Source organism: Haplochromis burtoni, unplaced genomic scaffold, assembly GCF_018398535.1.
Source record: "Haplochromis burtoni strain Fernald_Lab_line unplaced genomic scaffold, NCSU_Asbu1 Contig_91, whole genome shotgun sequence".
Taxonomy (NCBI): domain Eukaryota; kingdom Metazoa; phylum Chordata; class Actinopteri; order Cichliformes; family Cichlidae; genus Haplochromis; species Haplochromis burtoni.
The window spans coordinates 765502-781421 of NW_024582452.1; the positions used below are offsets into that span (position 1 = coordinate 765502).

The 15920-nt window shown below is 44.7% G+C and overlaps 1 protein-coding gene across 1 annotated transcript in view; it reads left to right on the forward strand.

The window, feature by feature from the left end:
* Positions 1-15920, forward strand: part of LOC102295757 (nuclear receptor coactivator 3) — a 64953-nt gene that overhangs the window by 37197 nt on the left and 11836 nt on the right. Inside the window, exons 2-7 of the mRNA XM_005926171.2 lie at positions 372-458; positions 9804-9911; positions 10734-10894; positions 12766-12866; positions 12964-13138; positions 15592-15774. Of these exons, the coding sequence (XP_005926233.1) occupies positions 9823-9911; positions 10734-10894; positions 12766-12866; positions 12964-13138; positions 15592-15774 (709 nt within the window). The 5' untranslated portion in view covers positions 372-458; positions 9804-9822. The remainder of the gene's footprint in view (positions 1-371; positions 459-9803; positions 9912-10733; positions 10895-12765; positions 12867-12963; positions 13139-15591; positions 15775-15920) is intronic.

Genomic DNA, 15920 nt, shown 5'->3' on the forward strand with positions numbered 1-15920 from the left:
TGTGTGTGTGTGTGTGTGTGTGTGTGTGTGTGTGTGTGTGTGTGTGTGTGTGTGTGTGTGTATTTGGTCAGGTTGTGGGAGAGGTCTGCATGTTAATGCAAATGCACAGGAGCCATGATGTGTTTGCTCTGTACGTGTGCAGCCGTAATGAAGACAAAAGCACATAGTGAGGCTGGGCTCCCTCGCAGTTTCTTCTCCTCATTAAGACGTTAATGGTGCTTCCTGTGCATGTGTCTTCAGGCTGCTGATTAATAATGCTGCTTGTTATTCATTAATATTGCCCTAATGAACATGCACTGTTGAGCATGATTGTTAAACTTTTTGCGTGTGTGTGTGTGTGTGTGTGTGTTTGTTTTTTCTTTTCTCTCCAGACTCCATTGATCAGCCCACATAGGACCGCGCCCCCAAAGCGAGGGGAGGGGGGACCTGATCGTCCATCATCTTGGCGCCGTCGAAAGGTGAGCTAACATCCCGCACGGTTGGCATGGTAACGGCCTGCTGAGTTCAGGTTGAACGGTTTGTCAGAGACAGTTTCTTGTTGTTGCCACACTCTTGCAACATCCTCCTGACCTGAACGCTGAAATGCAGAGAAAAGTGTGTGTGTGTCTGTTTTTGAGGCAAATATTTTATGGAGGTTGGGGTTTTTTTGTTGTTTTTTTTTTTAGTGCGTATGTGTGGTTGAATTTTGGAAGGTGGAATAGTTTACGAAAAAAGACCGGTAGTGGCGGTAGCAACAAGGGAAACAAAGAGGGCTGCGAACGATTTTCAGGGAGATGAGAAAATGAAGAGTGGGAAGACAGCAGGGAGACAGGAGGAGAAATCAAATTATTCTTTGTGCTCTACCTGCCATGGAGGCTGAAAGAGAGCATTAATCTTTTACCCCTGTCTGCAGGTGACGACAACACACACACTCGCGAACACATAAGTGTACCCACACTTAACCAAACCACAGTCTCTCTTTCGTTCACGTGAATTCTCACACGCATGTTTTTTTGCAAACTCGCTGCTGTTGCACTTATAGCAGCAGTGATTGTGTGAGGAGTGAGGTTGGTAAGAAAGGGGAGGAAGGAGAGTCCAGGCCATAGGAGGGGAGACACTCAGTCTAAAGCAGAAGAAAATAGGAGGGATAAGAATGAGGTGAGGCAAGGATACTCCCAGGAATCTTCCACAGTGAGTTAAGGTGAAGGCTTTGTTGATTTCTCTGCATAAATGTCAGGTGATGGGTTGTTGAGGCACTTCAGGGTTTTGGATGAGCAGAAAACTCATTGAACCAATAGAAAAAGAAAAAGAAAAAACTTGATCTTTAATTACAAAGGTATTATCTAAACCCATTTACACATTCGGCAGTGTACTTTTAGACTGAGGCTCCATTTTGGTTCATTTTCATGTGCATTTTTTTTAATTAAACAGATTCAACTTTATTACATGGTTGAGGCAAGTGGGTACAATTGTTTGTAACATACACAATAGAACTTCAAGGATTAATTGAATGATTTGCTAATTTCTTAAGCAGAGGTGCTGGACTTTTTTGATTTATCTTTATCAATCCTTTGATATCCTACTTTGATATCATCATAGTATCTCTGAATCTGCTTGCCCCTGATCAGACACACAGATCTGTAAATTTTGGGTACCTCCGCTCAAGAAATGATTGACAGCTGTCTTTCTGCTTGTGGATAACCTTTCTGTGACTTACCCTCTTAATTCCTGTGGAACCAGGAAAGCAGGTTTTATACTTTACACATCCGGGAGTCCGCTTGGCTCTCTGTGATGTAAATTTTGCCGTTGCCTAGTCAGTGTGAGGGTCCACGCAAAAGTCTGCACACCGCTCTGTTTCTTGTGATCACAAGGACTTGTTTGTAGAGAAATTACATTATAATGCACCAACTATGCATGCACGTGAGAGCGGACTTCAAGCAAACTTTAAGGAAGTATAACAGGCATGACTACTCGGTTGTCCATGTCCACAACCAAGTATAATCCAGGTTTAAAGGTGTATGTAATTTTTCACACAATGCTTCAGTATTTTGTCTTAGTTTTTGTTAAATAACTTACACTGTGTCATTTAAGGACCTGTTAAGGACCAGGTCTTTTTTATTATTAGGATAAACCAGAAGACAGTCTTTGCAACTTGTGCGAGTAGTTGAAGCAGCTTGTCGTGCTGCTGGTGTGAGTTTACACGGCCAGACATGGGCCGTGTGCCTCTGTTTTGTCAACAGAGATTATGAAAGACTGGCAGGCGGGGGAGGTGACAGCAGGGCTATTTGCATCACCCAGGCTGAGCATGCCTGCCCCTCTAACTCTGTCACCTTCTCTCTCCCTTTTCTCTGTCCCTTCCTGTCTGCTCCTCCCTTTTGTCGCCAGCAACAAGCACTCTGGCTAGACCGCCCTGTCGCCATGGTCTTATCGCCTCCAATCAGGAAAAAATGGAAAGAGAGATGTTCAAACAAACTCAAGGAAAGCTTGATAGCAGGCAGCGCCACAGATCTGTTATCTCATTTGAGAGATGACAAATGAATTAGTTTCTAGATAAACTGAAAGATTAACCATGAGGCTTTTTGTGCACAGCAAACAATAAAAGTTTCTAATGGAGCCTGCACGTTGACTGAATCCACACAGGGGAAACCCAAGATATTTATTATGATGTTTAGATGGGAATAATCCCGCCTGTCTACAGATGATGTACAACACAGATTGGTGATATATTGAGGTTGTATTTGCTGTTGCTAATCTTTTCCCATTCGCTTGCCGCCTACCCCCACTAACTCTTTCCGACTCATTCTTGTTTGTTGCACCTTTTTTCCCCCCACTGCTGTGACTCATTGTGTTGTGGGAGGTCTGTCGACTCTCCACTTTGTTTGCTATTTTCCCAAACCTAATTCAGTTTTTCTCTGCTGTTCATCCATTTTAATCTGGCGTCAGCGAGTGTTACTCATCAGTAATATTGAAGTGATGCTCATCTTATTGGAAATAATTTTATTGTTTCCACCAAAGTGCAAGAACACACACACTCACGCAGTCCAAAAATGTGACTGAGCGGGAGCAGTGTTTGGTTAGTGTAGTTATTGAGGGATGGATGGATGAGATACTGTTTAGTCTTACTGACCACTTTAAGCACTTGAACACTACACTACATTCACACATATACATACAACACTTCATTCTGTGCATCTACAGATGTGGTCAGAAGTTTGCATACAGTCATCATCATGGGCGTGACTGTCACTGTGATTTTAGGCTTTTAATTATTTCTTTGAACTGTTCTTTTTCCAGGGTGGAATCACAGTACAGCATGAATCCTTGATTAATAAAAATTAAAAAAAACAAGAATTGTGTGCGCAAGTTTGAATTTATTTTGGATTTTCTCTAATAAACACAGGGTCAAAAGTACACATGCAGATTCAAATATGTGCATACACCACCACTGATGGTTGGTTAAATGTCCCGGAGCAAGTTGGTCACCATCAACAAGCTTCTGCCATGATTGTGGCTGAATCGCCTTTCTTGGCAGAATTAGTAGAGTTCCTTTAAATTGGTTGTTCCTTGCGGAGATCCAGCTTTTAAGAGTAGTCCACAAATTTTCTGCAGGTTTAAGTTCAGGACTTCGGGAAGGCTATTCTAAAAGTTTAATGTTAGCTTGCTTTATCTATTCCAAAACCAGTTTTGATGTGTGTTTGGGATCATTGTCCCCTTTGAACACTCAATTATATCCCACTTTCAACTGAAGCTTTTGATTTGAGGAAAGATTGAAGAATTTTGAGGCGGTCCTCCTTCTTCATCATTTCATTCACTTTGTGCAGTACACCAGTGATGCTACCACCACCATGCAAAGCCTCACTTTTAGTCCACCAAACTTCTTGTGATTGTGACAAATAACTCAATCTTTGTCTCATGTGAAGATTTCTCTCCAGAAGGCATTTGGCTTGCCCATGTAGGTGTCGATTTTGGAGCAGGGAGTTTTTTCTTGGTCGGCACCCTCTCAGTCCATGGCAGCGTAAAACTCCCTTCATGGTGGGTGGTTCTTGGGTTCTTCCTGAACATCTTAATCAGTTCCCTTTTTATCTGAGGATGACAAAATTGGGTCTTCTTCCAAACGTTGAAAAAGCCTATGTTAACTTCTGACCACAACTGTATCTTGGTATCTTGCGTGGAGGGCAATTAGAGGCTCAGTATTTCCACATGCAGATCAGGGTAGTCAGGGATGGAAGCACGACAGTCCAATTATTAGACAACCTGAGCCCTGAGCCGCAGCTGCCATTGGGTCTTAAAAATTAAGGTGATTCATCTGTGGAAACCATGATTGTGCTCAATAATTGTCTAGAATCTGTGCTTTTCAGACGTGTGTCTTCAAAGTAAATGTTATAGCAGTTTGAAATGTTCACATCTAAAGCCGAGTTACATTACTTTTGCAGTCTTATTTGTTTACCTCAGAGCTTTTTGTCATTGGATTAAAGAAAATGTTTAGACAAAAGTTTAAAACATGTTTGGTTTTTATTATTCATATAGCCAATACTACAAGTACAATACAATACAATACTAAAAGTATCATCTCCGTCGCTCAAATCAAAACATGATGTACATATGAGAGATTCGTATCATGGCCAGCTTCTGGAACAAATTGGAATGGTAATATTTGCTGTTTGCCAAATTTAGGTTGCTTGTGTTGGTTTCCTTGTGATAGTTTTTAATACTGTTTGCTAACTTCTTGGCTAATGCTAACTGAATGCAGAGACAACAGGATTGGTCAGTTGCAATGTGGACCAACGTTGTCATGATTTACTAGGAGCAACACAAAGCACGGGGAAATCACATTGTGCTTCACCGTAGCCCTGCTTATACATTACCTGATAGAGGCTGCTTGTGAGAAAGCACCATCACATCAGGCAGCTTCCTTCCAGGCACCACCCCTCCTCTTAACCACAAAGTGTGAGGACACATGAAATAGATTAATGCCCTGTCCTTATGCTCTGACTTGATTCTCCCTCTGGGCGCCATGAACATCTTGTGTCAGTTCATTAGTAAATCCTCTACTGTCTGCTTTTATAGCCAGGAGACAAAAGCAGTATGTGGTTTTTGTTTGTCTTCTGATCCAGTCTCTGCCTACCATCCTAACTAAGATTATGACATTGGCATCATATGTGCAAGAGATAAAAATAGTAGCAACAACAAAGAACCCCAAAAGGTGCCTCTAAAGGATGTATAAAGCCCACAAACTGCAGAAGTAAATTTGTTCCACCTAGTATTTGGTCCATCACCGTAATAGAACGACTCCATTTCTCCGTGGAGTTTCTTGTCCATCATCCATCTTTTTTTCTCTTTTCTGCAGGGCTTGCGTTAAAAAAAAAATCTAGTAAACTCTCATTAATGTCAATTTGTGTTCAGAACTCATGAGAATGAGTAGGAACGTGTTCATCGTGGGATTTTGACAGTTGCCTAGCAATACTGCTTTGATTGTAGCTTACCCATCAGTCAGTGCGGCGTCTGTATTTTCTCCATAATGAATAATGTATTTCTTTCTTCCTGCCAAGACTAAAAAATCTGTTCTTTAGGTCTTTTCCAAAGTTAAGGGGGATATTTTGAAAGCAACATTGTGTGTGAATTAGATCCCTCACTAGTCAACAGGACTGTATGCTTTCTGTTTTATGAGGTGAGCCATTTCCTCTGGTTTTGCCATAAAGCCATAAACTTTGTGGTTCCTGGTGAGTCGTGCTCCCACTGGGCTCCGAGATCCAGGGTCATTGGCATGCTACTGTCCTTTAGCAGACCTCAGAAGTTTAGCTTCACCCTAAGTGACACCACAGCTGACCTGAACGATCCTCCTGCCTCATTCGCCCATTGACCCAAATAATATATGGGTCAGCTGTCAGCATGAAGGTGATGGCCTCTTGGAATCACTCAGTTCAAGATCAGGGTTGAGTATCAGGTCAAACTTAATATCAAAGTTCAGAGCTGCTTGCCTGCATGAGTCCTCTAACCTTCACCTGTCATCAAACGAGGAGACTTTCCCATAACCAGTCAGATGGGAGCTAAAGCCAGTGCTGTTTCATAACCTCTCTGCAGGCATAGTGAGAACATACAAATTTCTTATGAAGTCTAACATAGATGCAAACTTGGATTTCTGCTCTTATTTTACTTCCCAGTGTCCTTTAACCTCATCATTTGAGGTATATAAGAATACATTTGTGTTACTGTTTCTCTAACCCTGTAACTCCAAGCGTAGAATGTTTGAGTTTTTGAGACCTCTAGATCACCGGTGCAAATTACACAACAATCCCGGACAAATTAAAACTTATACATACAAACTGATACTTAATTTCTTTTTTAGACACACCAAAAAGCTCAATAAACACTCCACTTTCGAAAAATTAGAATTCTTTATGAATTTGCTCATGATTCAGGCTTTAGGGGGCTAAACAGCGGATGTATGGTTAGAAAAGAAATGTACAGTATGCTGTCCAGTCACATCAGAGAGCAACGGCTACCACACGTATGCCTTTGTTTTGGATATAGTCGATTTATAGAGTGAGATTCACAAGTGAAAATAAGAAATGGAAAAAATGGGGCTTGAGGCAGAAGAAAGATGTTGACTGCTTTTTTTTTTTTGCACAGTTGGACAGTGGCTGGACGAAGTGGGTGTAAAGTGTCAGATCTTCTGTTACATAAATTCTCATTGATGATACCGGAAATTGGTGGGGGCTTTCTGAAGCTGTTCGACCATCCTACAAAAATTTCTAAAGGAGTATGCCAGTCTCTTAACACCTCTAACATGAGCACATTGTAGTATCGTAGGACACAAGTCACACCTGGATTAGGAACAAAGATCCCAGCATGATTTTGTGTTGGGTAGTCCGTACGCTGAGCTTTGCATGCCCTTGTCTACATGTTGTACCTGTGCACTGTCACCTGGAGGCAGTGTCAAAAGACAGTGTTACACCTACTGCCGAGGAGTTGGAACTTATAACATTGGAGTAAAACCAACTGTTGACACCTGCTGTTTGTTGTGATTCTGTCTCTACTTTTTTCCTAACTTCTTTATCCTAGTCGTAACCTCTGTTGCGGTTTCCTTTCCTTTTCAAACCAACTTTTTTAACCAATTTCTTTTGGTTTCTTTTAGTTTTTTGGGGGAGATTGCATTTAAATGCATTTCTGTGACTGTGAATCGGGCTTTAAATAATTGCCTGCATGCATGAAGCAGTTGATTTGTGAAATGTGGTTATTGTACACTCGCTGTGAGTGTAAATGACCAGTGCTGTTTTCTGCCACAACTCGACCGACTCAATCGTGTCTTCTTAAGATAAGATTATAAGATCCTAGTATGGATGATTTGACTGTTGTTAGTTTTTTGAACATTTGTAAGTTTTACTAACAAATGTGCTTTGCGACTGTGTGTTTTGGGGGTTTTCTGCCAAAATTTCTCTTTCATTTCCCAAAACAATATCCTCTTAATTTCCACAGTTTTTGTTCCAGTTTCTCTAATACTCTCATTCAAACTGCACATTAACCCAGGTGCAGGGAAGCTAGTTTGCAGTATGTTTTTTGCTCTGCACACTCCCTTTCACATCTCCAGTATCCCTACGTCTCCTTCAAATTGCCGTCTTCATGCCCATCTCTCCATTCCCTCTTGCTGCCCTCAATAACGCCATCACCCTCCATTTCCTTCTTTACGTGGCTCATTCCCACTGCCCCCTGCTGCTGTATTGTACCCACCGCAGCCCCGCTGCCTCTCTGCCACCAGGCCCCACACTGCCTGTGGCGTGTAATTGACTTTCTCCCCGCACTGGAAAAGCGGGCGGCCCGCGCCAGGCTGGAGGTGACCCATTTCCCTGGGGCATTCAGCAGGCTCCTAATCAACTATTCTCTGGGGCTGCCTCATTCACTCTGCAATTAGAGCAACTCCCCCTTTGAGAACTCCATCAATAGGCTGGCAGTCAGGCAGGCGGACGGGCGGGTTTGGTTGGTGTAGGAGCAAAGAAGGAGTTTCACCCGAACACTTTGTCTTGGCTCTTTGAGTTCTGAAACCTCCTTACTTTGTACTTCCCCCTCTCGCTGCTTTTAGCTTCTTCTGCTCCTCATCTCCCTCGTGGTAGGTTTCATCAGACAACAGCAAGCGGGGGTTTTGTCTAACGAAGAGCAGCAGACAGGGAGGCAGGTAGACGGGCACGCAGGGAGGCAGATCGTAGGATAGGCAAGAAGAGGTAGGCAAGCAGACAAAGGCACTAAGGCAGACAGTCAGTCAGTTAGACGGGAGGGACTCGAGGGAGAGATTAAAAGAGAAATTTGAAAGAGGGAAGGATTGAGCAAGAGTATCTGTGAGATTTCAGAGCATCTCATGCTTTTAGGAGAGTATTCCCAGTTGTTGTCTTGCAAGAGAATACACTTGTGGTTCACCTGGTCTTGCAGACATGCGTGAAAGCAGTCCTCATATTGATTCTGTCTCAGTAGGAAGGTGTGTTCTCGTTCTCGCAAGCCAAGTTCACACGACTGAAGACTGGGACCTTCTCTGTCCTGAAACCGAAAAATAAAAAGGCAACACAATCAGATGCTTTTGCTCCGATCCCACCAGAGATCATGGCGCATGATGATTAAATAACAGGCCGGCGTCTCTCCCCTGCCGCTGGCCTGATTTTCTATGCAGGAGAGGCAGTGCTCTGGTCAGAGGATAACCATGTAATCAATGGAATGAAAAAGCTGCTCTGGCTGTGAAGGTTAAGAGGGGTACAGGCGGTTTTCAGCCCACTCTGTGTGCCACACATGCATTCAAAACACACTCCAGACTGTCTGAATGTTACTGAATCCTCCTCCTTTCACCTGTTCCCCTTCCCTCCTGTCTTTCTTTGACATGCCTTTATCTCTCTTTCTCTCAGCTCGCTCCCTCCTACTGCCGCCACCTCTTTTTGCTCTGATTTCTCCCCCCCTCATCCTTGTTTTTTTTTTTTTCCTTCCTCTGCAATTCCTCTGTCTCCCACTATATTTGTGCTCTCTCTCCCCTTCATTTACTTTCCTCTCTTCCCTCCCTCTATCCTCCTTTCCCCTCCCTCCCTCCTACCTTTCCCCAGTGTCAGCTGCTGTCACTGTGGCAAAGAAAATGACCAATCAGAGCTCACATCACTGCACCGGCTTCTCCCTCCCTTCCTCATTTCTTCCTTTCCTTCCCTCTATTCCCTTCTCTTCCTCCTCCTCCTCCTCCTCCTCCTCCTCCTCCTCCTCCTCCTTTTCGGCCCATCTGCCTCTCATCCCCGCAACCTTTATCAGCTCACTTCCTGGAGACGAAATGTGATGCATTATGGGAGACAGACGGCTGTCTAACGGGGTTAGTTGTGTTGCGTGGCTTATCATCAGAGACACTGCTAATCCTGTGTCTTTGTGTGTATGTGTGTGCATGCCCGTGTGGATACTCCATGCGAGCTGATGAACTCATACATGCACAGCCACACACACACACGCACACACACACAGCCTCACATGCTTACGCTCATATTCTCCAAATAAGAAGAGGAGGAGGAGGAGGCGGCCGACGAGACATGTTTATGTTTGTCAGTCTCTGCAAGGAGAATACGATTTGCATGATATAAGCATATTTTAGCCTGCTTGTGTACTGTTTTGCACTTTATTCATTTACAACCTGCCTTTATTATTTTTGCTGAGTTCAAAAGGATGCTTGCCATGCCTTCCTGCCTTCACAATTACCTTTATAATGAGAGCTAAAAGGCTAAGAGGGGACTGTGTAATCACTTCACTCAATGCATTAAAGTTTTATTTACACCTCTGTGTGTGTGTGTGTTTTTATGCTCTTTTTCTATCAGGTGCTGATATGTGTTCACGATGAGCGGGCTGGGGGAAAACTCCATGGAGCCTCTGAGCTCGGAAAACCGGAAACGCAAGCTTTCCACTTGTGACACGCCTGGTATGGGGTGAGTGTGTGGGATCAGCAAACAAGAGGGGAAATGCAGGAAAGTGGGCTACTGGGTCAATGTCTTCTTGAGCTCTGGCTGTACAGCTATTATGTCGATGTCTGCCGTGATGAGTAACAGTGAAACCCTGCAAAAAAGAATTTAGTAGTTTTGATTGGAAAAATAATTTTATTTCCTCTTTGTACTTTACGCTCTGAAAATAAGAAGGTAAAGCCATTTTCACCTGGTTGGAACGCAAGAAATAAAAAGTGCCTGCGTACTGACTTTGTTTTAGTCATGTGTTTTTATTCCAGTTAGATCTTCATCAGGACAAACACATTAAATTGACCATTGCCACGTTAATGTGTGTAGACTCAATTTTGTGTTATTGATGCTTATTTCCACTGGCCTTTCACCCTACGTTTGATGATCTTTCTCCACATTTTCTGTCTCTGTCTCCACTGCAGCTGAAAAATAAAGGCAAATATGATCCAAAAATACTAGAAGTGGTATTGATCTACTCTTCTAAGTCTTGCCGGGAAAGGTGACCGTACTGCAAGCTTTTTTAAAAAAAAGAAAGTAATGTCCAGTTAGCCGTATCAGCAAATGACTAACTCGTAAGATAGCCATTGTTCTCAACCTTCAATACAACCACTGCTGACATTTCAACTAGTCATTTTTTGCGGCACAAAGAAGACATCGGTCTCACAAATAAACTGCTTGCCATCTACCTCGCAGCCACTCTGCATTGTTTTCTGACATAGAAACAGCACTTTGATCACACTTTGAGAAAAGTGCATCGCTGTAGTTTAGCTTTAATCTTTGTTTATTGCCTCCCTGCAGGTGTGAGAGGAAGCGGCGGGAGCAGGAGAGCAAATACATAGAGGAACTGGCGGAGCTGATCTCCGCCAACCTAAGCGACATCGACAGCTTCAACGTCAAACCAGACAAATGTGCCATCCTCAAAGAGACGGTGCGCCAGATCCGCCAGATCAAAGAGCAGGGTGAGTGGGCACGGTGATCTGAAGGCTACTGAGGGGCAGTAAACGGACAGGTGCCCTGAAAGTTAGGTAGACTGCGAGGAAGTGTCTGTAGGAAACACTGGGAAAGGTGTTATGGTGCTATAGCGGCGGTATGGACAGCTGCAGGGTTAGCATGTACACACGCACATGCACACGCGTGCCTCTTCTGAGCCCAGGTGCAAGGACAGATCAGTCATTCATCTCCCACAAATTTCACAGCCCCGACTGTTTATGTTTGGGAGGAAACACTGGCAATGCTTTGTGAACCTGTCATTTCCGAGTGTGTGTGTGTGTCTGTGTGTGTGTGTAATATTGCCATGCACAGCTGTGTGCTGGCCTTGCCAGGGGCTGTTTAATTGGACGTTTGCAGGTAATCACATGCCCATCCGTTCTGCTGAACTGCCAAATTATTAGTTCAGTTACATCTGCTCTTGTCATAGTTGTCATAGTTTCATCTCCGTGATGCGGCGGTCATTTCTGCAGCAAACCATCTAGAAAGCTGCAGGCTGAAGCGTTTGCCTTGCAGAGGCACCATCAGTGCACAGACTGACAGATTTAAACTCCTGGAATCGGACGAGTGTCAGGATCAATTTTTCCTTCCAAGGTGAACTTCAGGGAGATCAGGGGGAAGAGCCGGTGGTGAAATTTTGTTCCTTCTTGTTTCTGCTCGACTCAGTCAGTGTCTGCCACCTCGACAGGAAGGGGAAGAGGCTACAGCTGGCCCTGACTGGCTGCTGACAGGTTGCCATAGTTACAGGAAGTGAAGACAGAAATGACACGGGTGTTTAGACTCGTCTCTCGCTTTCTACCTGTTCCTCTTCTCCTCTTCTCACTTTCAGTTGGTCTTACTGCCAGTCTTCATTTTGCTCTTTTCTCCATCAATCATTCCCGTTTTCTCATCTCACTTGGATGTAAGATTCTCTGCTTTTGCTTCACTTCTGCTCTCCTGCTTTTTTTTTCTTCCCTCCTCATGTCTCATCTGTATTGCAGCACAATGAGTTGCAGCATCTTCAGGTTTGCTCCCAGCATCTTAAGATATTGAATGAACTGATAGAGCGCAGCCTCTCTCTTTCTGTTTCATTCTCTCTCCTCTTCCTTTCCCTCATTTCTTTTCGTCCTTCTCTTCCTAACTTCGCAGCGCCCGGCTGCAGGCAGCAATGGCTTTTTTTTTTCTTTGTGTGGGTATCAGTGCCCCTTGGGAGCTAATCAGATAGAATGATTCCTGTAGCCAAGCAGCCCCCGCCTCTTTCTCAGACCGAGCTCTGCATTAATACAACGAGCCAACACAATCCATTTTTCCCATCCACATCTCTCTGTCTCAGCCCCGGACCTCCCCATCTCCATCTTTCTCTCCGTCTGTGTTTCCCGCTCTCAGCCTCAGCACCTCCATTAATTCAGGTGTCTTAGCTCCTACCCCTGCACCATTACAGCTTCCAGATCCTCTCTACCTCTCTCTCGCTCGCTCTCTCTCTCAGCCCCAGCCTACCAGCCAGTCCCTCACAGTCTGACACTGAATATAAAGCATGAGGACGGCAGCTACCTGCTCCACATGCACCCAGCCCTCCTCTCCTCCTGACGGGCTCCTCAGAGAAACCTGCCTCTATCCATCTCCCTCCTCACCTGTATTTTTAAATTTAAAAAAAAAGAAAAGTGAAACTTGAGAAACGCTGCCCCCTGCTGATGCAGATTGGGTAGTGAAGGACTGGCTGCTTCTTCTCAGGTAACATAGCTCTCACCTTGTTTCTCCTTTGCTCTTTTTTTTTTCTTCTTTGAAAACAGCTGGGTTTGAACTGACTGTGTGTGATGTCATCGATTTATTTATTTATTGTTGTGATTCATTTCCTCTCCTCCAGGTAAAGCTTCATCCAACGATGACGACGTTCAAAAGTCAGACGTGTCCTCAACTGGTCAGGGGGTCATCGACAAGGACCACCTGGGTCCACTTCTGCTGCAGGTGAGCCCAGCTCTCCTCCCCTGTCAATCACGTGCTTTTTATCAATGCTTACGATTGGCCACCTGGCCGTTGGTAACTTCCGGCCGCTCTGCTCCAGGCTCTGGATGGCTTCCTGTTCGTGGTAAACCGGGAGGGCAGCATCGTGTTCGTGTCGGACAACGTGACGCAGTACCTGCAGTACAAACAGGAGGAGCTCATCAACACCAGCGTGTACAACATTCTCCACGAGGACGACAGGGAGGAGTTTCACAAGAACCTGCCCAAGACCAACAGTGAGGAACACGCACACACACAAGCCTACACATCTCAATACACACACACACACACACTGCAAAGCTACACATCTGCTCAAAAGCAAACCCTGCTTGACATCTTCCACAGGGCCGAGGTATAAAACTAACTTTGAGAGGTTACAACAACTCTCCGCACACGTCAACGTAAACTCTCAAAGTTATTTATTCTTGCACCTCCGGTCTTTACTCCATCTCCTGTTATAATGAGGAGCTCCTGTGAAGCGTGTTCATGTGCATAGGAGCAATTCAGAAACACATGCACGCATACACACACACACACACACACACACCTGACAAAACATACATGTGCACAGGAGCACCCACCCACTCGGTGCTAAGCAGGCAGAGCGTAGCGCGGCTGTCAGTCACACTCAGTGGTCCAGACAGTGTAAAACAGGCCCGAGCTCTATTCAGATCCCATGGCAGCCATCTGGAAACTACGTACTGCTGAATAATGCACCTCCTCACTTTCCTCTACTTAATTCACTGTGTTTGCATGTACGTATGTGTGTCTTATTGTCAGTTGTGGAGCAAGCACTCAAAACTTATACTCAGCTAAAAGTAGTACCACCACACCCTAAAAATACTCCATTCGAAGTATGGAAAATCTTTCTACTTTTAGTATTTGTGTACAACCAGAGTAATGTAAGTACCCTCTGTTAGTATCATTTTATTGTTGTGTAGTTGGATGAGGTGAGGCTAATTCTTTAATACCGGAGTGCAAATGATGATTGCTCCTATTATGAATTCATCTCCTGGTTATTTTGGTGTTGTTATCTAAAAAAATTCAAAAAATGATAAGAAGTGATCGTCACGATAAGTGGCGCTTTCAGACTCGGTGGCTCAAAATTATTAAAAAATAAACTCAAAGCATCACATCACCACGTTTGAGAGCGTGTCTCCAAGAAATAGCTAAACAGGGAAGAGTTAAGCGGAGTACTCGAGCAAATGTTGCTTTCTCCGACTGCTTATTGTGTATTTTCACACGTCTATGTCAGTAATCCACTCGTCAGGGTGCCGTGTGTGTGTGTGCGCGCGCGTATGTGAGCATGTGCGTGGAGAACTATTTATAAAGCTGATTAATTATGGATATGTGTGCTCGACTGAACCTGCTACTCGATTAACTAAGCAGCAGCAACCTCCGAGCAGCAGTGGTGGCGGCGGCTCCGACATGTCACTAACACGTTCTCCCACTTATTCTGCCTCTTCCCCTGCACGCTCCTTTATTCACTTGCTCTCTTTATCTTTTAACACTCATCTTTATCTACTTTTCCTCTCAGCGTCCCTGGTGCCTCCCTCAACTCGCTCTTTCTCAGCCTCATTCATACTTAATATGGCTGCCTACTAAGACGAATATTGTGGTTGTCTGTTTCTCAACCGGCTTCCCTTTCTGCTCTCCCACCCCTCATTGTGTCTCGCTCTGCTGCTCTGCCCCTTCATTATCTTTAGAAGCCGTGAATGAAATGCGCTCTCGCTGCACATTCCTGCGGGATGACCGCTGACCGTGCCAGCTACAGTTAAATACACACACACCACACAAGCACCCAAGAAACACACATACACCAACAAAAACAGACACACACGCTCGTCCCCAGAACATGAAGTGAGCTTTCATTGTTAGCCGGTGTGCTTTTGACCCCTCTGTCCTCCCTCGCTGTTGGCTAATTGCGTCTGAGGGGAGGCGTCAGCCCCGGTGACTGCTGGTGTTTCTTTCTTTCTGGTTTTTTTGTTTGTTTTTTTCAGAGAGAAACCTAAGGCCTTGTTAAATCACCTCTCACTATCACACAGCCCCTCCCCACCACTGCCATGCTTACCTCCCCGACGTGTCTCGCTCTCCCGGGTCCTCTCTTGTATCCTCCGCACACCTACCAGACAGAAACCTCCGGCCAGCTCAAGGCCCCGATAAGGCTTCACTCAGACCTTGGCGAACAGTCGGATCTCTCTCTGAAGTTTCCTTTCCCTGTGCCTCTTTCTTTCTTCATCTCCCTGTGAAGGTGACCCCTTCTAAATGTGTGCGTGCATGCCGTGATGAGAAGTCAGGGTCTAAATGAGGATAGATGGCTGAGTGTCCCTGGCCTCTGCCCACTGCAGAGCAGACTGGGAGGGAGAGATATTGGAAATCGACACCTTGGCTAGATTAATCCCATGGTCCATTTAGCCAGGGATCCGAACAGCAGCGGGAGCTTCTGCTTCTCAATTAAAGAAGGACAATACATGTTGCAGTGCCATTTTTTATTTATTTTTTTTGCTTCCTTTGTCGTCCTTTGTGTGTCTGTGTGGATCTGTGGCAGGATAGGGTGTGAGCTGTTTGTGATATTTGATGACAGGCAATCCATTCATAGCTGTGTGTGGTTTTCAGTCCCACGAGCGTCAGGCTCATTCCATTTTACTCCCAAGAGTAAACGCCTTTTTGTTTGTGTTCCTTTTTTTAGTAAATGGGGTGTCGTGGGGAAGCGAGGCAGCCCGACAGAAGAGTCACACCTTTACTTGCCGGATGCTGGTCAAATTTGGCCATGCCCACGGCCCCATGGAGGAGGGGCCTGGAGGGCCACGCTACGAGACCATGCAATGTTTTGCTCTTACCCAACCCAAGGCCATGATCGAGGAGGGCGAAGGTAGGAGGAGCCAGTATATTCACAATAGTGTCTCTACACAGAAATGTGTTTTTCTTAGTTTTTGTCTCAACATCCACTGTTTTGTAGAAACCTCACAAATTTAGAGGCTCACATGCACATTTACAGTCTATTCATATATTTTTCAA